This window comes from Carassius auratus, chromosome 1 (genome assembly GCF_003368295.1).
Source record: "Carassius auratus strain Wakin chromosome 1, ASM336829v1, whole genome shotgun sequence".
Lineage (NCBI taxonomy): Eukaryota > Metazoa > Chordata > Actinopteri > Cypriniformes > Cyprinidae > Carassius > Carassius auratus.
Window position 1 is genome coordinate 18,109,612 of NC_039243.1, and position 24,910 is coordinate 18,134,521.

The 24,910-nt window shown below is 35.7% G+C and overlaps 1 protein-coding gene across 1 annotated transcript in view; it reads left to right on the forward strand.

Annotated features, from left to right (window-relative positions):
- LOC113106051 (partitioning defective 3 homolog B-like) overlaps window positions 1-24,910 on the forward strand; it is a 74,213-nt gene that overhangs the window by 39,055 nt on the left and 10,248 nt on the right. The window contains exons 11-12 of the mRNA XM_026267624.1: window positions 4,709-4,817; window positions 19,795-19,865. Coding sequence (XP_026123409.1) covers window positions 4,709-4,817; window positions 19,795-19,865 — 180 coding nt within the window. The remainder of the gene's footprint in view (window positions 1-4,708; window positions 4,818-19,794; window positions 19,866-24,910) is intronic.

A 24,910-nucleotide genomic window follows, 5' to 3' on the forward strand; every position in this document is an offset into this window, starting at 1 on the left:
TCAAACATGGGAAATAGAGCCTCGCTTTTCTTGTTTAGGAGAGTTTGAGCGCCGCATGGCCATTTTCCGGCAGAAAATGCTGATGCAGAGTCAGTGGCAGCCAACAAAGCTGGACTCAGCTCCAGATATTTGGACAGCATCCAGCGCTGAGGAATGGGCTTAATCGAACTAATGGCCCACCGGCCGTGTACTGTGGCCAACTCTAATTCTTTGAAGAAACTGCTGTTTCTCAACGCCTTTCCTCCACCTCTGCCTTGTTCTCCAGCACGTTGGAGCAGTAAATGCTGTTAAGATGGATTTGTAGCCATCTTGCTTGTATTCCTACATCTTCCCATAAATTTAGTGCTTAGGAAGTAAGGCGCAACCCTAACAAAAAGGGTTAGTGCACAGTCCAACTTCAGCATTTCTTCTACAGATATTTTCCATTACACCATAGGTTCCCGATGAAAGTGTGCTTAAAAATATACTACTTATAATATTAATAATATTCAGTAGTAAGTTCTAGTATAATTACAAATTATTTATTTGCCAAATAAAAAAAAAAATGCTACAGTTAAATTTTAGTTGCAATCACTGTGAGAACTAAAGTTTGACAGTACCTTAACTGTAATCTTTAAGGCCAGTTCACACCAAGAACGATAACTATAAAGATAACGATATTAGCGTCCACACCAGCGAACGATATTGTTTGTGTATAAGTGGACGCGCATTTGCTGCATTAAATTCTCGAGCTCATTACAGCAGGATTGATTCTGATTGGTTAGCAATGTTTTTATCGTTCATCAGAAAGAAAAATCGTTCTGAAAGTGATTCCAACGATATCGTTTCCCTGTGCCTTTATCGTTATAGTTGTGGTGTGGACTCTGCTATTCTTTAATATTGAAAACGATTTTTAGAACTATATCTTTATCGTTATCTTTATAGTTATCATGCTTGGTGTGAACGGGCCTTTAACCTTTAACTACATTTACAGGATGTTCAAAGAAATACATCAGAAGCTATTTGTATCTCATTTCTGTGAGCATTTCCTATAATGTCTCTTTTTGGCCATACACATCTATGACAGCCCTATCAAGGCAGAGCAAGACTGTGTAATTGAGCAGCGGACATATTCATTAAGACCTCAATGGCAGGTGTGTTTAGAAAAGGGTGTCATTCCTGATTACTGGCCTGTGTGGTGGTGTCCAGCTGGTAATGATGGCAGCCTGTTTGTCAGATCTCATTATACAATATGTCCTGCAGAAGTAAGATAGAGTTATAGAGATGAAATGAACAAGGAAGTAGACACTGTATTACCTGTATGTCAATATCTATTCATTCATGTATTATTTGGCTGCTCGGGCTCCATGTGTTGACAGCTTCACAGTCAGACTGTGGATTAATTCCCCCATCTACATAATCATATTCATTAGTTAGTGAAAACTGATCCAAGACTAGCATTCGTTGTCAAAGACTAGAAATATATATTTGTGTTTTATTAAAATAAAAGTGAAAGCTACAGCGAAATTAAAGATGTAAATCGTCAGCTTGGAATTATGTGAGGTTCTATCTAAAAAATTGTTTTTTTATTTTTTATTTTTGTATAAGTTGTGTCCGTTTTGGGACTGATGTACAAAAGAGACTTGTTCCACATATCCCGTATCACTATTTGGAATGCAAAAACTTTGAAGCTCAATATCTCGCAACTGCTCAGAATGCAGATAGAACCTTGTAATCCCAAGGTGACAAAATCTTTAAAAAAAAAAGTTGAATCTGGGTCAAAAATATTTGTTTTATTTAACTTTTTTATTAAATAAAGTCCCCTGTCCACCAAGTCTAATTAGATTTTTTTTTTTTAAAGCACCACAAAATCTGTCATCTTATCATAACATCATCTGAACAGTATTATTATTATTAATTTAATTAATTGGCTTAGAATTATTAAACCAAATTATCATGGCACAATGTTTCAGCTATGAATTGAAAAAAACAAAATATATAAAAATGTTTAGTATTTATTTTTAATGAATTCATATTTTAAATACATATTTTTAAATATGTTTTACATAAAGATATTTTAAACATAAATATTTAGGGCCCTATTTTAACGATCTAGGCGCATGGTCTTAACAGGTTGTCCCTATTCTCTTAATAAATAATGGGTGTTTTGGGGGAGTAACATGCAGTAAACCAATCAGAGTCTCATCTTCCATCCCCTTTAAAAACCATTTGCGCTCGCACCATGGCGGGTTCGCTATTTACATGGCGGAATGTAATTTTTTTCATTTTTTTAAATGTTTGTGTCCTGCTGTGTGAAATAAGCAAAGTGTACACACATTGTGCAACCATCTATAGGCACATATAAATAATGCACTCTTTAAATAACAAAGAAAAAATATTGCACAAGACTTTAGACCAGGTTTGAGTTCAGTTCCTCAAAATAGCAACGTGCCAACAATGCAGCTTAATACACTTGCACTGTGCCCTGTGCCGCATTCTGCCTGGTGTATGATAAGGCCATTAATGTTTGTGTTGAGAGTTAGAAAACTGTTGAATGATTCATTGATAATAACTCACATTCATGACTGGAGCCCACACACAGTAAGAACTGCATTCTATTGCTCAACACAATCACTAATTAGCTTTCCTCAAATGTAATGTAAATGAGTAAATCACAGCAGGAAACAGCCTCGGTCTGTGATGATGATCTCAGATTGCTTGGTCTAATTCTCAGTCTCGGAGAGGGAAAGGTAATATCTCCGGCTTTACTCACTATCATAATACACTAAATGAACTGGTGATGACAGTCAGTCTTCAGATGGTCTCTCATTTGTTCGTGGATGAGTGTGTTTGATCATCCATGTAAATGTGTGGTATTTTTGCAGTATTCTTATCCCTGTGTTTCTTCAGCCAGTCCCTCTAAAGCACTTCAGGTCGGCTCCAGTCCTGTAACTAATATGAATATGATGCATACGTGCTCGACGGGAGCTAATTAAACATTGATAGTGTTTCTCGTTCAGAGGGTCATGTGGACTCTCAATCAAAATGGCAGCTCTAATTGCGTTCTGTGGGATTAGATAATGGATGTCGTTCCCTGCTCTTCCTGTCTTCCACCAGCTGCTGGAGTGCCATAGATCGCTGCCTCTACTATTTTCAATTATTTTGAAGTTGACAACATCTGTGGATGAAGTTTCTAGAAAGTTAGGCATACATAAGTCCAAGGAATTTATTTATTTATTTATTTATTTATGTTTGAACATGAATCAAAGCATACCAGGTAATTTCAAATGTTCACTTTAAGTTAAGTTTGTTTGGACCGTCTTTTATTTATGTGTTTATTTATTTGCATTCATTTAATTTAATATGTTATTAAATATGCACTAAAATAAATTATTCATATTATTTTACACATTTAATTGCCACAAAACGTCTTTACATTTATTTTAATAACTATTTAACTGCATAAGAAATATGTGTAATTATTGTTAAGTGTGTCATTAAATATATTTAATAACTTTCTTTTTTTTAATTATACCTTAATAATAATAATAATAATAATAATTATTATTATTATTAATATTATTATTATAATTAGTTATATATTAATATGTATATGTAATGTATTATATTTTTAATTGTTATATATATATATATATATATATGTGTGTGTGTGTGTGTGTGTGTGTGTAATGTTAATAATTATATATAATTATAAGTATATATTTAAGTTAGATTTATAATTCTATATTATAATTCTTAATTATTAACATTCAATTACATATTCATCTGATTAGCAGAAAAAAGAAATAGTATTTCCTATATGGTTGTTGTATCATTCATTTGAAGTAAAAGTTGACAGTTTAAATGTTGTTTTTATTATGCTAGTTCTGCTCTGAATCAATGCATGCCCTTAGGTTACGTGCGTTTATGGAGCTTACAGATGGATAATTTAATGCACTGAATTTTACATCAAGTGCGGTTTATTTTCACTGCATTCATTTTGAAAATCTGACAAACAGATTTTCACATTAACTTCGGCCTCAAGTCAAACACTTTTTTTTTAAACCGTAGGATGAGACAAGTTTACTATGGTATAAATGGTTAAAGTTTTTGCTGTGGTGACATATTTGCTACTAATTTCCCCTTACTTTTGATTCATATGTTTGTTTACGTTTTCTTCTGAAGGACTGTCTTTTTATAATGATTGCAGTTGTATATTTGTATCTAAAATCTTATTATTAGATAAAAATATTAGGTATTAGAATCATTTATCATGTTATTTTAATATCATTGAGATACTGTTTAATATCATTAATATCATTGAGCTACTGATACTGGGGTTTAATACATTAATACTCATACTCATTTGTAATAATCTTTTTATATATATATATATATATATATATTGCTGTAGTTTTTATAAATTTTGTTCAGTTTTAGGACATTTTCAGTACATCATAAATGAACATGACTTTAGACCAGGTTTGAGTTGGTCTATGGCGCAGTCTATTTTCAGATTCTTAAAATAGCATGTGCCAGCAATGCGCCTGAACGCGCAAATGCATTTGCTAATTGAACGATGTGTTGCTGGATGGGAAAATGCGAACGGCAATGTACTGAAACTAGCAAAGACACTTGCGCTACACCTTGCGTTGTTTATTATAGGCCCCAGAGTGTTTGAATGGAGAACGTCTTTTAACTGTTTTGTTTGTCTGTCCGCATTATGCAGTAATGAAGAACGATTGCAGCAAATCAGGAATCATCTTCAGCAGGTGAGACCAGCTCCATCCTACGATGACCTGACAGCCCGAAGACGTCCAGAGTACGACCCTTCACGAGTGAGTGCCTGTGTGCTTTCTTGCTCTTTCTTTCTTTCTTTCTCTTCTGTCAGACAGGAAGTGACAGACTGAGGTCTGGCTGCTTTCTCAGGCACTCATTCAAAGCTCAGATTATCGGGGTTCATCTCGCGGTGTGTTTGGGGCCAGATCTAAAGTACTCAGACTAATCTGTTCATCTGCTTAGAAACTGCACAGCACTAGAATAATCATTATGTGAGCATTATAATATTTTTGTTGTTGTTTTGTTTTGTCTTTAAGACTATAAACCCTATGTCATATTTCCTGAGCTAACACATAATTTTCTTTTATTAAAAAATGGAACACCTCACGATTTGTCATGTACAGCAAGTGACATTAAAAAAATAAATAAAATAAAAATCCTATATTACTTTTTTGCTCTTTTCTGAAGGTTATGATCCTCCTTTTGTTTCTTTCACTACATTTTTCAAATGTTTCAATCCCAGATTTGAACTTTAAGTGCCACTTTCAAAAGTGCACTGTCAGACATTGTTAAAATGAAACTGTGTTCTGAATTCCTATGCAACTTTGAGAACTTCAAAGTCAACTTTGAGTTCCTCTTTCACCCTTTAATCATGTTAGTTTATTTTCTGATCTGCCCTGCAAACTATATCCCAACCACTTATTTCCATATATCCCCACCTTTCTTTTTCAAACCCTTTGTATCTTTTTTTGGAGGAGTTTTGCAGTAAAATTGAAGGCTTGCAATATTGTGGTATGGTCTCCTGCATGCACACTGTATGAAGCCAGATGTATTTTTAGATCCTGATGTTGTCTAGTTAGCATGTTCTCTAGGTAGTAGTTTGTGTGGGTGTGTGTGTCTGTGTCGCCCAGAGCTTCAAGTGATCTGACCCGTCCCTTGACATCCTGCATCTACACACCGCACTGCTGGGCACAAATGCAAATTCAGCTGCAGTAATCCTCCTAGCTGTCGTGTTTTTTCATCCATATGACAACAGCACGTCTTAGTATCATCTTGGTCTTAATGTGCAAACCGAGAGCTGTTTATCAGCAGAAACTCCCAGCACCAGACACGTCTCACTTAATAAATAACTAAAACAGTATTAATAAATAACTCTTTGGATCATTAAGGAAGCAAGAAATGCGCATCTCGCCGTCTGATCCATGCATTTGTCTTGTTTGGTGGCGCCCTGCCATTGCATTATGGGAGTTTGTCATTCATGCTGATGATGCTCAGGGATGAGTGTTTCATTAGCAATCTCTTTCTGGTCATAAATATGAGACAGAGGCAAGATCTTTCCACAGCTATAGCTGTAGATATTGTAATATTCTCTAGAGTTAATTCAACTAGAGTAAAGCCAAAACAATAGACAATTGCATACCTGTTTATTAATTCATTTATTATTTATTCTTTTTAAAGATAAATCCTGATAATCATATTTAACTGCTCCCTTAAAGGATCATTTACTCGCCCTCATATTGCTCCAAACAAGTGTTTATTTAGTATTAATATATATATATATATATATATATATATATATATATATATATATATATATATATATATATATATATATATATGTGTGTATGTATGTATGTATGTATGTATGTGTGTGTATGTATATATATGTGTGTGTGTGTGTGTGTGTTTATTTCATTATTTTATTTTTTAAGCATGGAAACTTGCTTATTTCATTTAGTTTCCAAAAAAACATTTCAAATTTTCATCAATTCAAATTTAAGTTTTTCATCTAATATTTATATTTTATTTTAAGCATCATTTCAATTAACATTGATCATTTTTGTTAACAATAACAACACTGCTTTTTGTTGTTGTTGTTGTTGTTGTTGTTGTTTGTTTTTTGTCCTTACAATGAAAATTTTGGGATCCTTCAAAATATCATCTTATGTGTTCCACAGACAAAAGAAAGTCACATAGTAATGTAAATGATGATAAAATGTCCATTTGTGTAGTGAACTATACCTTTTAGTGTTGAAATAGTATTGAGAAGACTTGCTCTGTTTGCTACCTTTTAAAAGTTTCTGCACTCTCTAAGCACCTTGCGTAAAAATGAAATAATAAATGACAAATGGGGCATACAACATGATGTTATGAAAATGAGACCATGCAAGACGTGTGTTTTATTATGCGTGAAAGACAGCAAGAAAATATGAATAAAAATCTGCTGAAACAGTAGAGAAAGAAGGGGGAAAAGCAAAACAGAATCACGGAAATGACAAAATTGTACTAGTTTGCACAAATCCTTCCTAGAAATCACAAGGTTTGAAAATGGCAAGGGTGAGAGTCAGCTGTTCTCTTCTGGGCCACTCCAAAACAAAAACGCAATCTAAATAAGAACCAAGGCTTTTTCCAGAAGCACTTATCGGAGCCCTGAACTCTGTCATTTCAGCGCCCGGAGCCATGCTCCCGTCCACCCAGATGTCCAGCACTTCATTTTCCAGAGAATGAAGGTTGTGTGCAGGGCTTGGCAAAGTTTACAATTGTAGTTTATATGATTACACACATCAGCTGGAAAAGCCGTCTTTATTGAGACTTTCCAGGAACGCAAGGAAACTTTTGTAAGGAAAGTGCCATATCCAGTTTCTGATGTTTCTTGCAACTTCCCCTACAGTGCCATTTCGAATATTGCCTTTCATACAGTGTGTAATGTAGCTGTATATGAATGTAAACAATCTGCAAAGTTGTGAAAAGTGCATGATAAATAAAGTTATTGTCTCTCAAAATAAATAATTTTGATGCACTAAAGCAAATTGACATTACGGTTGCTATAATTAACAGTGTAATGATTAATAATAGTTTTACTATTATTCATATTGCTTTCCTTTTGATCTACAAGAATTATATTAGGCTTGAATAACTTTACAATTCATACAAATCTGTATGAATAATGTTATGCCACGAAAATCGACACTTTTCAGCCAATGTAAACTATGGTCAGCGACAGCGTTAAACATATTTTAGTAGGCTCTGTCGCAGTTTACTTTTTTTATCAAATAATACCATTCTTTCTTTTTTTTCTTTTTTTTACATTGAAAGTCATTCTCTTCCTATGAGCATTGTGAATGTCATAATCAAATCAGTCTTCCTACGTTTTTTAATTACTTTGCAGATTTGAAATTATATATATGTATATATATATATATATATATATATATATATATATATATATATATATATATATATATATATATATATATATAATTTTTTTTTTTTTTTTAAGAAGTTAATACTTCTATTAAAAAAAAGTACTTTTATTTAATCGATTAAAAGTGACAGTAAAAACACTAGAGAACAGCTATTTTAAGTAAGGAATAATTGACTTATTAGAAAAATAATGCACAACCGAGGTGTTGATGCATCCGTTATTACAGCTTTACTATGCGAAGTGATATAAAACTATAATGTGGTCAGGAGAGCTGCCTGGAACCACGTTCAAAATTTGTTTTACGGAAAATAATTGCACACCTCCGAACGTTCGTCAGCCAATCAGATTCAAACATTCAGTGTCCCCGAAGTATAAATTGTAATGATATTTCAGAGTATTGCTTTTTACTGTATTTTTTATCAAATAAATGCAGCCTTTGGCATATATGAAAAACAAAAACTATAAATCTTACTGACCCCAAACTTTTGAATGGAAGTGAATATTATTATTATTTTTTATATATAATCAGTGATTATACATTTTCTATTAAACCTTTTTGTTTTTTTTGTTTTTTTGTCACTTGCAATGCTACATTGAATTTGATTGAAATACCCAGTGTAGTATCTTCTTCTGTCATTTAATGTTGTGATTTATCTTGGAGCTGGTTTTAATGGTGACTGTAAAAGAGGAGCCATAGTATAAAGGTTTTAACAATGTCCGGATAATACATGAAGACATTTCTTCATTGAGAAGTGGCAGTTTACTCGGAAATAGATGAATGAATAAGTGAAACGAATAAAAGAAAGACAAATGGTTGCTGTCAGAATAACGGAAGAAATGGAGAAGGACGTTCAGGCCAACATAAGGCCTAGCATGTGGCGTAGATATGCGCACACACAGATGCGCGCACACACACACACACACACAGCAGGGACTGTGGGCTATGATTCATTAACAACAGAAGAATTTAATTGGATTACAGACTGGTTTTCACAGACCTTGAGTCTGTCTGCTGTCTGTGCGTGTGTGTGTGTGTGTGTGTGTGTGCTTCAGAACTCATCTATGATCTCATACCTCACAAGCAAGAATAAACCAGTAGAGAATTGGTGAGAAATGCTGGGAATAATTATTAATTCCTTATTAGTGGTGTTTGCTAAGGCTAGCATCACTTCTACTATTGATCATACTTAGGGTTAGTAATTTAAAAAAACCTCTCAATGTCTGTGCTGTGGACCGTAGATTGTGTTGTTACTTCTCAGTGTTACAAATTTGCCTGAAAGGAGGGACCTGAACGGTATCTAGGGAACTAATTATTGTAGAGATTTTGGGTTGGGCACTTCCAGTAAGCAACCACACAGGACATTAGAAACTAGCTAGAATACAGTCTCAACCACTTACCCAAAACCCTAGCAACCACCCAGAATATCATGACAACAACCAAGAATGCCCTAGCAGCCACCTAGAACACCCTGGCAAAACACCCTGGCAATTATAAAGAAGAACGCATCAACCACTTGCCCACACCCTAGCAACCACCCAGAATGACACTTCTCCTTAAAAAAAAACACTTATGTTTGCTGATAACAGTATGATTACGGATACATCGCTTATCCTTCTTTACAAGTCATGCTCGTACTTTCAAGCTGAAATAAGACCAGTGGATCGAGAACGAAATGAGAAAAGCAGTTTGCAGTGACAGAGAGGAAGCAGGGCAGATCCAGAGAATGAAAGAAAAGCGACAGAAGGAGAGAGAGAGAAGATGGAAAAATGAAGACGGTTGTCATTCTGATTGTTATCCCCTCTTCCTTGCAACAGAACAGCTTGAGACGAGCACCCTGGTCCTGTCAGGTCTAATTAAGCCAGCATCTGCATCTCAAAATGCACGCACACACTTGACGGACAGCCGTGACGGCCAAGTTTAAAAAGATTGAGTGACAGTGAATAGGTGGCTCTCCACAGAACCGATAAATAATCCCAATCCTTAAACCAGGCGCCTGACATGTCAAAACATATCAACATGAGTTCACGGAGAGAGATTAAGAGTGAACGAAAGCGAGAAAAGAAGAGATGGACAAGAAACAACAGGCCTCTAGAGAGCAGGTGACACCTTCTCTGGGAGGTCAGACGCGAGTGTTGCAGGAAGATCAAATCATATCATGGAGCCATAGCCTTTTCTAGGGATGGGTATCGTTAAGGTTTTAACGGTATTATTACATTGCTTTATATTCTGAAATGTAAAATAAATATTTAATGAAATGATTATAAAACATAATTTTGTAAAGGCAACAGTGTGCAGGCATTTTTTGTGTTTTATACATAAGATAAGATACAGTAAGAACATGAACAAAGAAAAAAAGTAAAACAAACTGGCAAATGCAATAAAACAAATTTAAAAATGAAATGAAATAAACAGTGCTTTCATTTTTCCATTAAGGTCTACTAACATTACTGTTTAGGTAAGTAATAGCCTACAAAAGAAATCTAAAAGTAATCGAATGTAAATTAACACCGCATAGTTTTCACTGTATGTATTGATAGATAAATGCTTATTAAAGCTATAACGTTATTCAGATTAAGAGCTTTGCGTGATTTTGTTGTTTGATTATCATTGATGGCCCTGAAGTCTTTCACATTAAGACAGTAATTGACACACATCGGATTTTCTCCCAATTGTTCTCATCCACATAAGACATAAACTGTTTTTAAGTAAATACTCTCCAAGCCAGCCATTTTGACATATTTTGTGTGTATTTGATCGTTTGGACGCACCCAAAGTTCATAGTGTAATTAGTTTGTCCCTTTTGGACACATTTCAGCCTGGGAAACAGTATCTCTTATGCGGATAGTGATTTCAATGTTTTTTCCCAAACATGTCTTGCAATTTAGCTACAGTATAAGATGGCATTTTATAACAATCACCGACTGGCTGACTTTAAATATGGGTTTTAGGTCGGAACGAATGCGCACTGCTGTGAAGGGAAAGAAGTTGCGCTAGAAGAAAGTTTAATTAGCTTATTAAAACAGCCACAGTTCTAAAGTGTAAGCAGATGTTTGAATGTGTAGTTCTCTCTTCTAACTTCTTAATTTCTCCAGTACCGATAGCAAAACTGTTAAGGTCAGAGCTTAACAATACTTCTTTCATAATTTAATAAAAAAATAATAATAATAATGGGAGACCCCAGGGGAGAAATAAGCAAGGACAAAATAACCATGTTCCAAATTCTTTATTGGGTCTTTGAAATGTTTTCCACTTTGGTGGAGGATTAGGAGTAAACAGTGTCTTTTTCATAAAAAAAAAAAAGCTTTTGATACGGTTTTCACTTACCAAACATTTTCTATTTTTTCTTTTTATACAGATAGACTTTTCACTGTTTGCATCACAGATTGTTAGTCTGTGTATTTGTGGTGGGACCTGCAGGTTACATATTTACACCAGTAGACATTAACAAGTGATTCATGGCTTCATCATTCAACCAATTTGTTCAAATACACCAAATCATTCAGGAATTCAACAAGTCTTTATGGTTGAGTGACTGAATCATTCACCTGATTTGTTCATAAACACTGAATCATTCAGGAATTAAACAAGTCCTTATGAGTGAGTCACTGAATCACTTAACCAATTCATTTTAAAATGCATATTCATTCAGGAAGTGATTCATTGAATCAATTGATTTGCTCAAAAACTTATTCAGGAATGAAGTAACCGCCTAAAACACACTAGCAACCACATATTAAATACCCTAGAAACCACCCAGAATATCCAAACAACCAACTCCCTGGAAAACACCAAGTTAGCAACCAACTATTAATGCCCTATCAACCACCTTTTAATGCCCTATCAACCATCTAAAACACCCAAGCCAAGCAAGCCCCCAGAATATCCAAACAACCACCCAGAACATCCTAGTAACTAGAGTATATAAAACACCCTAAACAACCACCTATTAATACCCTAGATCCCCACTATTCATGTCCTAGCAATTACCCAGATCATACAAGTAACCACAAAGAACATCCTAGCAACCATGTACAACACCCAGAAACCACCCATAATGCCAAATCAACCACATATTCACACTAGGGCTTCACAATTAATCTAAATGAAATTCTGTGTAACAAGCCACATCTCACAGAAGCATTTATTTAGGCTATAACCCTCGACTGATGTTATGAAGTGAACTTGGAGTAAAAACATGTTATTCAATGTGCTATTTTCAAATGGTTTCAGATGGAGCAGCATTTACTACACAGAGCCATAGTTCACTGACAGGTTGTGCAAAACCGTATTCATAATCGCAGACTGATTAAATCACGCAATTATGAAATGTAAGAGATCGTTCTGCGATTATGAAAGCTGTTTGCATAGCTTTTGAGTATTATTGCATGATGGAGATTTACTACTGATAACAGAACAGGCTTTACTGACAAGATGCACAGGACAATTGCATTCGATTAATCATGCAGCCCTAATTCACACCTTAGCAACCACCTAAACAAGTAAACATGTCTTTTTGACTGAGTCATTGAATCACTTAACCTATTCATTCTACAACACCAATTCATTCTGCAGCTACTGAGTGGCTTTGTTTGGAACTTTTTTTGTTGGCAGAACAGAGATAGAGTAACTGGCAATATCGTGTCTAAAATGTAAATGTGTTATACACACACACACACACACACACACAGACACACTCACCTAAAGGATTATTAGGAACACCATACTAATACTGTGATTTGACCCCCTTTTGCCTTCAGAACTGCCTTAAGTGGCATTGATTCAACAAGGTGCTGAAAGCATTCTTTAGAAATGTTGGCCCATATATGGCACCATCTTGCAGTTGATGGAGATTTGTGGGAGTCATATCCAGGGCACGAAGCTCCCGTTCCACCACATCCCAAAGATGCTCTATTGGGTTGAGATCTAGTGACTGTAGGGGCCATTTTAGTACAGTGAATTCATTGTCATGTTCAAGAAACCATTTTGAAATGATTTGAGCTTTGTGACATGGTGCATTATCCTGCTGGAAGTAGCCATCAGAGGATGGGTACATGGTGGTCATAAAGGTAAGGACATGGTCAGATGCTCAGGTAGGCCGTGGCATTTAAACGATGCCCAATTGGAACTAAGGGGCCTAAAGTGTGCCAAGAAAACATCCCCCACACCATTACACCACCACCAGCAGCCTGCACAGTGGTAACAAGGCATGATGGATCCATGTTCTCATTCCGTTTACGCCAAATTCTGACTCTACCATCTGAATGTCTCAACAGAAATTGAGACTCATCAGACCAGGCAACATTTTTCCAGTCTTGGTGAGCTCATGCAAATTATAGCCTCTTTTTCCTATTTGTAGTGGAGATTGGTACCCAGTGGGGTCTTCTGCTGTTGTAGCCCATCCACCTCAATGTTGTCCATGTTGTGGCTTCACAAATACACAAATACACATACCTCGGTTGTAACGAGTGGTTATTTCAGTCAAAGTTGCTCTTCTATCAGCTTGAATCAGTCGGCCCATTCTCCTCTGACCTCTAGCATCAATAAGGCATTTTTGCCCAAAGGACTGCCACATACTGGATGTTTTTCCCTTTTCGCACTATTCATTGTAAACCCTAGAAATGGTTGTGCGTGGAAATCCCAGTAACTGAGCAGATTGTGAAATTCTCAGACCAGCCTGTCTGGCGCCAACAACCATGCCACGTTCAAAATTGCTTAAATCACCTTTCTTTCCCATTCTGACATTCAGTTTGGAGTTCAGGAGATTGTCTTGACCAGTACCACACCCCTAAATGCATTGAAGCAACTGCCATGTGATTGGTTGATTAGATAATTGCATTAATGAGAAATTGTAATAATCCTTCTAATAATCCTTTAGGTGAGTGTATATATAAACATATATATATATATATATATATATATATATATATATATATATATATGAGCACACACGCAGTGAGACACACACATCGCTCCAGTACTAGATGGCAAAAGCAGCTGTCTTTCAGTGGGTTGAGTTCGATACATGAGGAGGTCAATGACCAGCTTCCTACAGCCTTGTGTCTAAATTACCTTCTTAAAATGGTTCTGCCATCTGCTGCTAACAAACCTGGGCCATCTGGGCGGCATGGCCATGGCTTCTCAGGGCATGTTAGAGGGTACTGGGCCATGACAGCACTACATCAAAGATCAGAATACCACACACACACCATGGCCTTAGAGACTATAGGGAGAGAACCAGCAAGCGATGGGATCATTACGTGTTTATTTTAGCGTTGAGGTGGAGTCTGTGAACACTTTTGCAGAAGCTTTGACAAAAGTAACCTGTCTTGCAATGTCTTTAAAAGATGTGATGTGAACCAAAATCTTGTCTTCTGAATTAGTCCGAAATAAAGCAAGATATTGTGCTGATTAGATGATTTGTTCCAATAAATCGGGGCTTTTGAAAATCTGCAACCTCCAAGCAGCTTCACAATATGTTTTGATAAATGACTTATAACAAAATAATTTGAATCGGTATTACAGAAAGTATCATTTACTCAATTAAAGATTAGAGCATTTCTGTAGGTAATGGCATTCTGGGAAATGAAGTGATCTTCTATTTGTGTAAGTGTTCATTTATTAAATCTAAATAAAAATACATACGTTTAAGTAAAAATTTCTTGGTAACATTTGTCTTTAAGGACTAAACCTTAATAAGACTTAATCCACACCCGAAGTTCATTGTGCCCACATCTACACCTTGGATGTGCATTATTTTCTAATAATTTAACAGCCCGTCATCAATTATTCTGCTTATACTATGGTAACCACACCTCAGAACGTTCTTAAGATGTTATATTTCATGACGTTTGTCCGGTCTTAGTCCTACATGCAGTAGCGTTTTGTGGATAAAGGACAGATTCCTTACTCATCTCATCCCACACCTCCATTTTTTATAATTCCAAAACTTAATTTTAGATTTAGTAACAGAGGCTTTTGCCATTGATGGCATATTAATGCAGTTAATAATTAAGTTATTAGAGAGAGAGAGAGAGGTGTTGTGGGCTATAATGACCTTTGAAATAATTGAAATCGTTTGACAAAATAACTGAAATTGTCAAGACCTGCCAGGAGCTACTTTAGCCATGCGTTTCCCTGAAAATAATTGCACACATTAGAATGTCGTCAATCAGTCAGATTCAAGCATTCAACAGCCCCATAGTATAAACGTAATTAAGAACTACACTTATTGCTATTGCTTATCTACTTCCTTATTTTCAAATAGCATTTTCTGCATCCTATTCGCAACCACAGTGTAATTCAAATTCAGGAATGAAATGAAAACGAGCTGGAGGAAGAAGAAAATTTCTTTTGTATTTGAGAAACTGCTCTAATGAAGTGCATGTCATATTGTTAATGAAGTGCCAGGCTGCTTTACTTGCTTTTATAGCTGTGGTGTATAAAAAGAAGCATGTCTGGTGAAATCTTAGCTACACACACACTCAGCTGAAGTGACGAAGCACAGTTGAGTTTTCAGGGACATTGCTCACAGCTTGAGTTTCTTGTGGCAAATGCTGAGCACAGCTTGTGTGTGTTAAGAAATGTGCTAAACTTGTGTCCTGTTGGAGTCCAACTGCAAAATTTCAATCCAGACTGCTAATTCCCTCTGGAATGGAGTTTGACTCTGAGCCCTAATCAATGGAATCCCATTACCAAAAAGAGTAATGGTAAAGAACAAAAGTTACCATGGACTTCAAAATGATTTTTGTCAAGTGAGTGGTAAACCTGACAGATTTGAGTCTGTCCAATAGACATATAATACACACTACCATTAAAAAGTTTGGAATTGGTGCAATTTTGTATTTATTTATTTGTTAAAGAAATAACAATTTTATTTTGCAACCCTATTTTTAAATGTTGTGTGTGTGTGTGTGTGTGTGTGTGTGTACATGTGCTTCTTTGAGTTTAATCAGACTCCTCAAATACATCCATCTAATCTCCCTGCATTTGTACGCATGAGTGGCCTATGCCTTTTTGTAAATATTTGCACATTTGTTGTGGTGAATGTTTGCCGTTTCAGTCAAGTTCAGTGGCGTAACATGCACATTTTCTCAGCATTCACAGCAGAGCACGAGTCCTACATCCGTCCACACAGCCGTTTTGATCTGATAACAGGACCGCAAAGACTGTTTTTTTTTTTTTTTGGCAGCCTGGTTGCCATGGTGCCTCAGTGTCCCCTTTTAGTGAGGTTTAGTAGGGTTGAGCAGGTTTTGTTGATGCTTTTTGACCCCACAGGGTAAAACTCACCCGGACCACCAAGCCTGTTGTGGCAAAGTTTCAAATTCTCTCTCTCAATTGGACTCGAGCGTCTGGCAGCAGACCCGTGCCTTGTCCTTTCTGCTTAAAATGCTAATTACCCAGTGAAGATCAATCGCCTGTGCCCGAGATAACATCTGTGGGCAGTGAAGAGAAACAGTCTCTTGTGTTTTGTAATAACCGGCCCTATGGAAGCAACTAGCAAGCGTTTTAACATCCTCCAACTTTATTGCTTAAAGAATGTGCACGGTTTCAGATTTATTTCACAAAAAATGTGAAATACTACAATTACCATGACTAAAAATGAAATAAATTAAGCTATATATATATATATACTTCAGCTGAGTGTGTGTGTATCTAAAACTTCACCAGTCATGCTTCTTTATACAAATATATATTCATCTAAATTTGACTACTTTAACCACTTGTCTTATTCTATTGCAGCTTTATTTCAAATAATTTTAATTATTAATTGAATAATTAAACTAAATAATAACATTTTTAGTTTAAGCTTTCGTTAACAATAATCACACTGATCACATAGTTCTTCTTTGGAAGAAAAGCATTTAGTTTGTTTTTAGCAGACTCACTAAATGCAGTTTTTTTTTTTTTTTTCTGATCTGATAGCTATCCAATTGTGAAAAGACCAGCAGACAATCTTTTGTGTCCAGTGCATATGCTGTGTGCTCTCCTATTCCATTCTTTGATCTTGAAATGAGCTAATAATTTATAAAATGCAGTGAGTATCTTTTGATTTCCTTAACGTGAACTTTGTTAAATTTAAATATAGCGCAGGAATTGAAGATCGGCTTTAAATTCGTTTTACGATGAGACCTGTATGTGGCCAAGTGTAAATGGAAACGTTTTAACAAATCAGAGAGATATCCGATCACAAAATGCATTATGCAAAATTATGCAATTTGAAGAGTTGTTTTCACCATTCAGTGCAAGATGATGTTATTGGCATTGATCAACTTGAGTTCACAACAGGAATATTGCATTTTAACTGGAAGACTTCAAAGTAGATACCGATAATTGGTTTGACCAATTTTTATTATTAATTTTTTTTTTCACTGATATTCATTCTGAGCATGTAGAAATCACATTATGCTGTTCAAATTATTATTAGTTTTTTTTATTCAAAATGTATAATTAAAGCAATAATATATATTTATATTAGTACTGGATGCTGTGGAGACAGAAAAGTTAGAGAGAGAAATTACATAAATACTTCCATATGTGACAATGGGCGTAACTGATGACCTGAATGAAGAATGAAAAAAAGAATGAAAGGAACAGAGGAAAGCGAGGAATTGTTTATCATTCTGATCATTTGGCATACGCAGTGGTCTATCATTCCCACAATCATCTCTCGCTTCTCTAAATGTGACCTTTACACTGTGCGCGAGTCGTCATCTCTCTCTTACTCTTTGTGACATTCGATCCCTGCAAGACACCTTTGTGTTTAAAGATCACACTTAGCATGCAGGGTAGGACTCAGCGCTGCCATTACACACGGGAGGACGTGCACTTATAAACTCCTCATTGAGACAAATGCCACCATTTTCTTCATATAGTCCCCAGAAATGAGCTGCCCTTCTTTACATAATGCCTCTAACCTTCATCTGTCAGGAGCTGCCACACGCAGAGCTCCCACAAATCCCACTGTGGTCAATATGAGGCTACTGTTAAACCCTGGCATGTGTGTCTAACGCAAGTCATTTCTGTTATACAAACTTGCAAAGTCTTGGAATAGTCACATAAAGAGAAATAAGCTTGAATTATTCATTGGAATCATAACATAATTCTATCTTTATTTGACCCTCTAACTCTAGCACTCTCTATTCTAATAATATTCTTAAAAAAAACACCTATTCCTTTTAGACTTGCACTCTATTCGTTTACTGCTTGTTTTCTTAACAAAAACAAAACAAAAACCAGCTTTCTAATCTTTTTTGTATTCTATCGGTTTTATTATCATTTATTATACAATTAACAAGAGCAAAAAAAAAGACCTCCATCACTAGCTTGCTCTATTCTTTTTCTATTCTATCTGTTGTCTTTTTCTTTTCTTTTTTTAAATCCCTTGCTATGTACTGCATTATGCCAAATGAGACTTGTTATAGCACTTGTACATCATTGCTCTTTTATTGATTTTGATTGCTTTCATTGTTCACATTTTTAAGTCGCTTTGGATAAAACCAACTGCTAAATGACTAAATGTAAATGTAAATATCAAAACCATTAGAGATGTAATGGGAAAATAATGCATCCGCATGGTTGCAGAGACAAAAAAATGTGTTTAAAATCAAGAAATTTTGTCATTGCCTGTTCGAGTTTTGTTCTCGTGGGAATTATAGTATTAAACAGACTAATTATATTTAATTACAGACTTTTTTTTTTTGGTGGGGGGGGGGGGTCATATTACATGAAGAGCCAAAGAAAAACGGTCAAGACTTTCTCTGAAGAAACTGACCTCTTTTCTCCACTAAATCAGTCGAGCTGCATCATTTATCTCTCTTGTTTACTATTTTCCTCTCCCTCTTCCCCTCCCTGATTTATAGTCATCATATAGAAATTATATGGATTTATCTTTATTTATTATATTTTCCAGCTTAATGCACACTACAACTCTCAAGCTTATTGCCTTTTTTATGTTTTAAGTAACAAAGAAAACCCAGACTCTAGTTTGCGCTCGATTGAAACACTACATCTAGTTCTAAGTACTGTGACGGTTGGTCACACTGGTTTAATATCGAGTGTGCATGATGATGAAACATCTTGAACTGTGTTGTTGTATTGGTTAACATTCATAAGCATATTAAGTGAACCCTTTTGGCACACACAGATTTGTAATTGATTTCACTCTTCAGGTAAACTTTTTTATATGTATGCTGCTGTTCAGCTTTTGTTTTTTGATTTTTACTTTTATTCAGCAAGTAAACATAAAATTGATCAAAAGAGATAATAAAAACATTTACAGGGTTACAATGGATTTCTATTTCAAATAAATGCTGTTTTTTAGAACTTTTCATGAAATTCATGAAAGTATCCTGAAAAAAAATGTATCTGTTTTAACAACTGTTTTAGCAACTGTTCTCAACATGAATAATAATAAATATTTATTAAACAGCAAATCCTCATATTAGAATGATTTAAAGTTGTAATAATATTTATAGTATTACTATTTTATTGCATTTCTGATCGAGAGACTTTATTGACCACCAACTTTTAAAATGTAAATCACCTCTTTTTTAAACATTAATATTCAATGTGCACATGTCCTGTATGTGTCTTTTCAAATTTTGACAAATTATATAATATAAAACTTGGTTTTCATGTCTTGTCTGGTTTTTATAATGTTTTAACATATTTTTCATTGTTATCAATGCTTTTTTGATCAGCACACTACATTGTAATTCTTTGTGGTGTTGCTAGTATACAGAAATTTGCACTATTCACCTTTAAATCCATATCCAACTGTCACATTAGAAGATTGTGGAATAATCGTATTCGATTTCTCTGTGCTCCACAGATTAGAGGGCCTGATCCACGAATGGCTCCGAGATACAATGACACCGATCGACTGTATGCCTCAGTGCCCAGGTAGGCCTGTGTTTGAGTATTTTTTTCCATTGCATTTAGGTTTGCGTGTTCTTGTACCATATGCTGGACATATGTGGCACCGTTGGACCTGCAGAGTCAACAAAACAAGACGGAGGAAGGTGGAGGGACTTCCCTTCTTATTCTCTCTCCCTCATACACACACACCCAATCTAATCCTCTTTCAGTCCCCTAATTAAATCTTGAGTGTTTGCCCTCCGAGTGCATTTCTCATCCCAGAATATTCACCTGATCTGCTCCCAGAGGACCGGGATCCAGACAGGGAGCTGGGAATGCTATCCTGGCTCACATCCCGGGTTTTTAAGTGCTTCATTCATTCTCCTTCGGGAACATACACGCATATGACGTGACTCCATTGTGGCACTCCGAATATTAGTAGCTCATGTTGTAAGTAAAATAGTTAGGGGTCACATTAAAGGGCAACCAAAGCCAAATTAGAATCAAACAAAAATTTTAATATTTCTAAAGTAAACTGATGTGGTACAATTCATGGAAATGTCCGCTAAAAACATAGAGAATTAATTTTCTTGTAGTCTACAAACATTAAAACATCATTTTTATTTAAATTTAAATTTTTCTGAAACAAAAAGGAAATTCTGTCATCATCAGATAATTTTGTTGATTAAAAAAAAAAGTGGGGTATGATGTTATTAGGACTTATGACAGGATTTTCTTTTTTGGATGAACTATGCTTTTAATTTTGTTTATTTTACATTTTCAGGAATGTTTTATTTTTGGGTGAACTATTCATTCAAATACTTAAATACAAATGCTTCTAGCTGTGCCAATGTGTCCATAATCAATTTCAAATGCAAAAAAAAATTGAAACATTAAAGTATTAGATTTAAACCGTTTTATTAATTTAGTGACATTTATGGTGGATTTTGAAAGAGAGTTATGCTAAGAAAGTACAGGTGCATCTCAAAAAAAATAGAATGTTGTGAAAAAGTTCATTTCAGTAATTCAACTTCAATTAAAATTTTGAAACTTGTGTATTAAATTCAATGCACATAGACTGAAGTAGTTTAAGTCTTTGGTTCTTCTAATTGTGATGATTTTGTCTCACATTTAACAAAAACCCACCAATTCACTAGCCTGACTACGTCAGACTTCGTACTTCCGCTCAATTTCAGTTTGCTTCTGTACTCAGTCTGAGATAGAAAACTATCTCCCAGCTTTCTTCCGGCTCCAAAACAGCCGGCCAATCAACGAACAGAGGGTAGGCTGAGAGCCGTGACGTAGACACTAAGCGCCAAATTTAGGATTCATGTTTAGGTTAGGGAAATCGAAAATGGACAAGGAGACACAGGACACTATTCGCTCTGTTGTGGAAATATTCCCCGCATTTGCCAACTGATGCCCGAACAAGAAGAATGTTTCACATTTTGAATGGAGGTGATGTTGTGGCCCTACTCTCGTGTCCCGACAGGTTTTGGGAAAAGTTTAATTTATCAACTGTTACCGATCGTTAGCGAGAAACTGGGGATGCCAAAGTCCGGCAAGGCGATAATTGTGATTGTGAACTGCCATGTTTACTCCAGTATTTCACTCAATGGTTTTGTTTTCGTAGCATTCCTGTGTATGTTTATTTTCTGTACATGTACAGTACTTGGTAGGGGCTCCTTTTGCTTTAATTACTGCTTCAATTTGGCGTTGCATGGAGGTGATCAGTTTGTGGCACTGCTGAGGTGGTATGGAAGCCCAGATTTCTTTGACAGTGACCTTTAACTCATATGCATTTTGGTCTCTTGTTTCTAATTTTCCTCTTGAGAATATCCCATAGATTCTCTATGGGGTTCAGGTCTGGGGAGTTTGCTGACCAGTCAAGCACACCAACACCATGGTCATTTAACCAACTTTTGGTGCTTTTGGCAGTGTGCCATTTCCTGTTGGAAAATGAAATCAGCATCTTCAAAAAGCTGGTCAGCAGAAGGAAGTGTTGGTAAACGGGTGCCTTGTTAAACGGGTGCAGTGAAAAACACAATAGACCAACACCAGAAGATGACATTGCAACCCTAATCATCACAGACTGTGGAAACTTAAAACTGGACTTCAAGCAACTTGAGTTTTTAGCTTCTCTGCCTTTCCTCCAGACACTAGGACCTTGGTTTCCAAATGAAATACAAAAATTCTTCTCATATGAAAAGAGGATTTTGGACCACTGGGCAACAGTCCAGTACTACTACTCCTTAGCCCAGGTAAGATGCTCTTGTCTGTGGTTCAGGAGTGGCTTAACAAGAGGAATATGAACTGTAGCCAAATTACTTGACACGTCTGTGTATGGTGGCTCTTGATGCCTTGACCCCAGCCTCAGTCCATTCCTTGTGAAGTTCACTCAAATTCTTGAATCGATTTAGCTTGACAATCTTCATAAGGCTGCGGTTCTCTCAGCTGGTTGTGCATCTTTTTCTTCAACACTTTTTCCTTCCACTCAACTTTCTGTTGACATGCTTGGATACAGCACTCTGAACAGCCAGCTTCTTTTGCAATGAATCTGACAACTGTCAGATCAGCAGTCTTCCCCATGATTGTGTAGCCTAGTGAACCAACTGAGAGACCATTTTAAAGGCTCAGGAAACCTTTGCAGGTGTTTTGAGTTGATTAGCAGATTTGCATGTCACCATATTCTAATTTGTTGAGATTTGGTGGGTTTTTTGTTAAATGTGAGCCAAAATCATCACAATTAAAAAACCAGAGACTTAAACTAGTTCAGTCTGTGTGCACTAAAATTATTTAATACACAAGTTTAACAATTTGAGTTGAATTACTGAAATTAATGAACTGGCTATAGCTTTAATGAACTAGCTAAACGTAAAACATTTAAAGGGGACAACACCACACCACAGGCACAAAACATTCTTAAAGAGGAAACATTACAAGTACTGTATGTGAATTCTGTCACATCTTTAAATGTATGTTACCACAATACCAACCAAAAGTAGCTGTTGTGTTTTTTGTACATGGATCATAGTTAAATCTATTCTTTGAAGTATTTAAGTAGAGTAACTATATCATATAAATATGGTAATCATTCAGTAAATTGGTATATTGCACCATCTACCATGGTACTACCATAATCTAGTTAAACTTTATCATGTAATTTACCTAGATTTAGACTTTTCAGCCCTTTTAAAATCCACCCAGATCCACATCAAAGCATATTTTCTACAATTTAGACCTGTGAAACACCTACAAATGAGACATCAGAGCAAGTTGGACAAAGTTTTCCTTTGCTTATGAAATCATTTATAAGCACAAGGCTTGACACATCTTATTTTATATTTTTCCCCAAAAATAAACTCCCACCTCATCCCTCCTGTAGTTCTCAGCTCTCCCTGAAGCAGCGATGCCGCCCCGATGTATTCATAAGAGAGGACTATTTAAATTAAATGAAATACATTTTTCAGGGTTGAACTTTGTGCTGTGGTTCCCTCAGGGGGCTCATTCAGGCCCATTTTCTTTCAAATGACTGCGCTCCATTACATTAGCATATATTTCCCTGCACGCTGTTTCTCTCTCTCTCTCTCTCTCTCTCCCTCTCGCTCTCCCTGTGTGTGTATGTATGACTCGGTAGAAGCAAAAGCGCTTGTTTTGTACTTTTTGAAAAGTTCCTCAAGGCAGAAACCAGTCACTTCAAGCAGTATGTCACATCACTCTTGTCACAGAGAGCAATTTTATACTGTGTTCTTCTGTAGGAGCCATAATGCAGCAGTCACACAGAATCACTCAGTCTGCAGCAGCCTCAGCCAGGCCTGAGAAATGGGTGATGTGGTGTAGTGGTTAGAGCTGGTGAGCAGATAGTGGCCGTGAGCTGTCATGTGAAAGTTTGCATGAAAGTTGCATTTTGGTTTGTTGTTTTATTACTTTGTTTCTTTCTGAAATGCTTTTAGTAATTCTAGCACTTAAAATTATTTCAGTTAGTTTTTGTATAAACGTTTAAAGCTTCTATTTCATTGCAGCTTTCAATGCTGATTTGTTTACGGTTTTCAAAATTTTCGTTGTCTATGCATATTTTTTTCATTAAAACGTAGTTACACATTATGGTACTTTTAATGACATTTCACTACAGTATTATGTTTAGGGCTGCAACTAACAATTATGTTGATAATCGATTGGTTGACCAATTTCTTTTTAATCTTATTTTATTTATGTATTTTCAATTAATTTAATAAAAAATCCTCTTTCTTTAAGTGACAAAACACACTATTCCACATCCTGCCAAATGCTGCTCTTCAAACTAACGCGCCAAAAGAAAGCTATGAAGAAATACGTCTTACATTTATATTCAATCACAATCTGTTATCCCTTTTACAGTTATTGTCATAAAATACTTAAATTACATGTTGACTTTTAAACCTAAATTTAATGTCCAATAACAGATATATCAGCAAAATTAATATTATTGCACTAAATATTATCCATCTTAGTCTGAATATTAATTCAGACTGTCAGGACAAGCCTTCATGCATAATAGAAGCATTCACAGAATATGTAACATTTACAGAAAAGGATATTACCGTAAAATGCAGTTTATGCGCTGAGGAAACATATCTCACACATTAAACAGCATGTGCATTTGTCAAAGCGCTTGACAAGACAAGCCGTGTTAAACATTATGCCAATGTATTATTAGCTTGAAGTAAAAAATAAATAAATAAATAAAGCATTCTCAAGTTTAGAAATGCATTATTCACTGCTGTAATTTGACTTGACTGGCGGAATTTTTACTGTGCGCAGTGGGCAGACACAACTAATCGATAATGATAATCTTAGTAGAAGTACCTTCTTTTAACCTCTCATGTAACCCTTGTCACTGTGTGAATACACAGTAATAAACTTTAAGATAATATTTTGCCTCTTAGGCCATTGCATTTGCATACAAAGGAATCATTTCCCTTGCCATTTAGCCCGAGCAGGAGAGGGATTAGAGTAAAGAGTTCTATCCCAGCAGAATATCCGGCTAATCGGCCTGAGTCTTAAGCTTGCTTTTGATTGGATAAAGATCAGCCAAAGGCAGAAGGTTATAC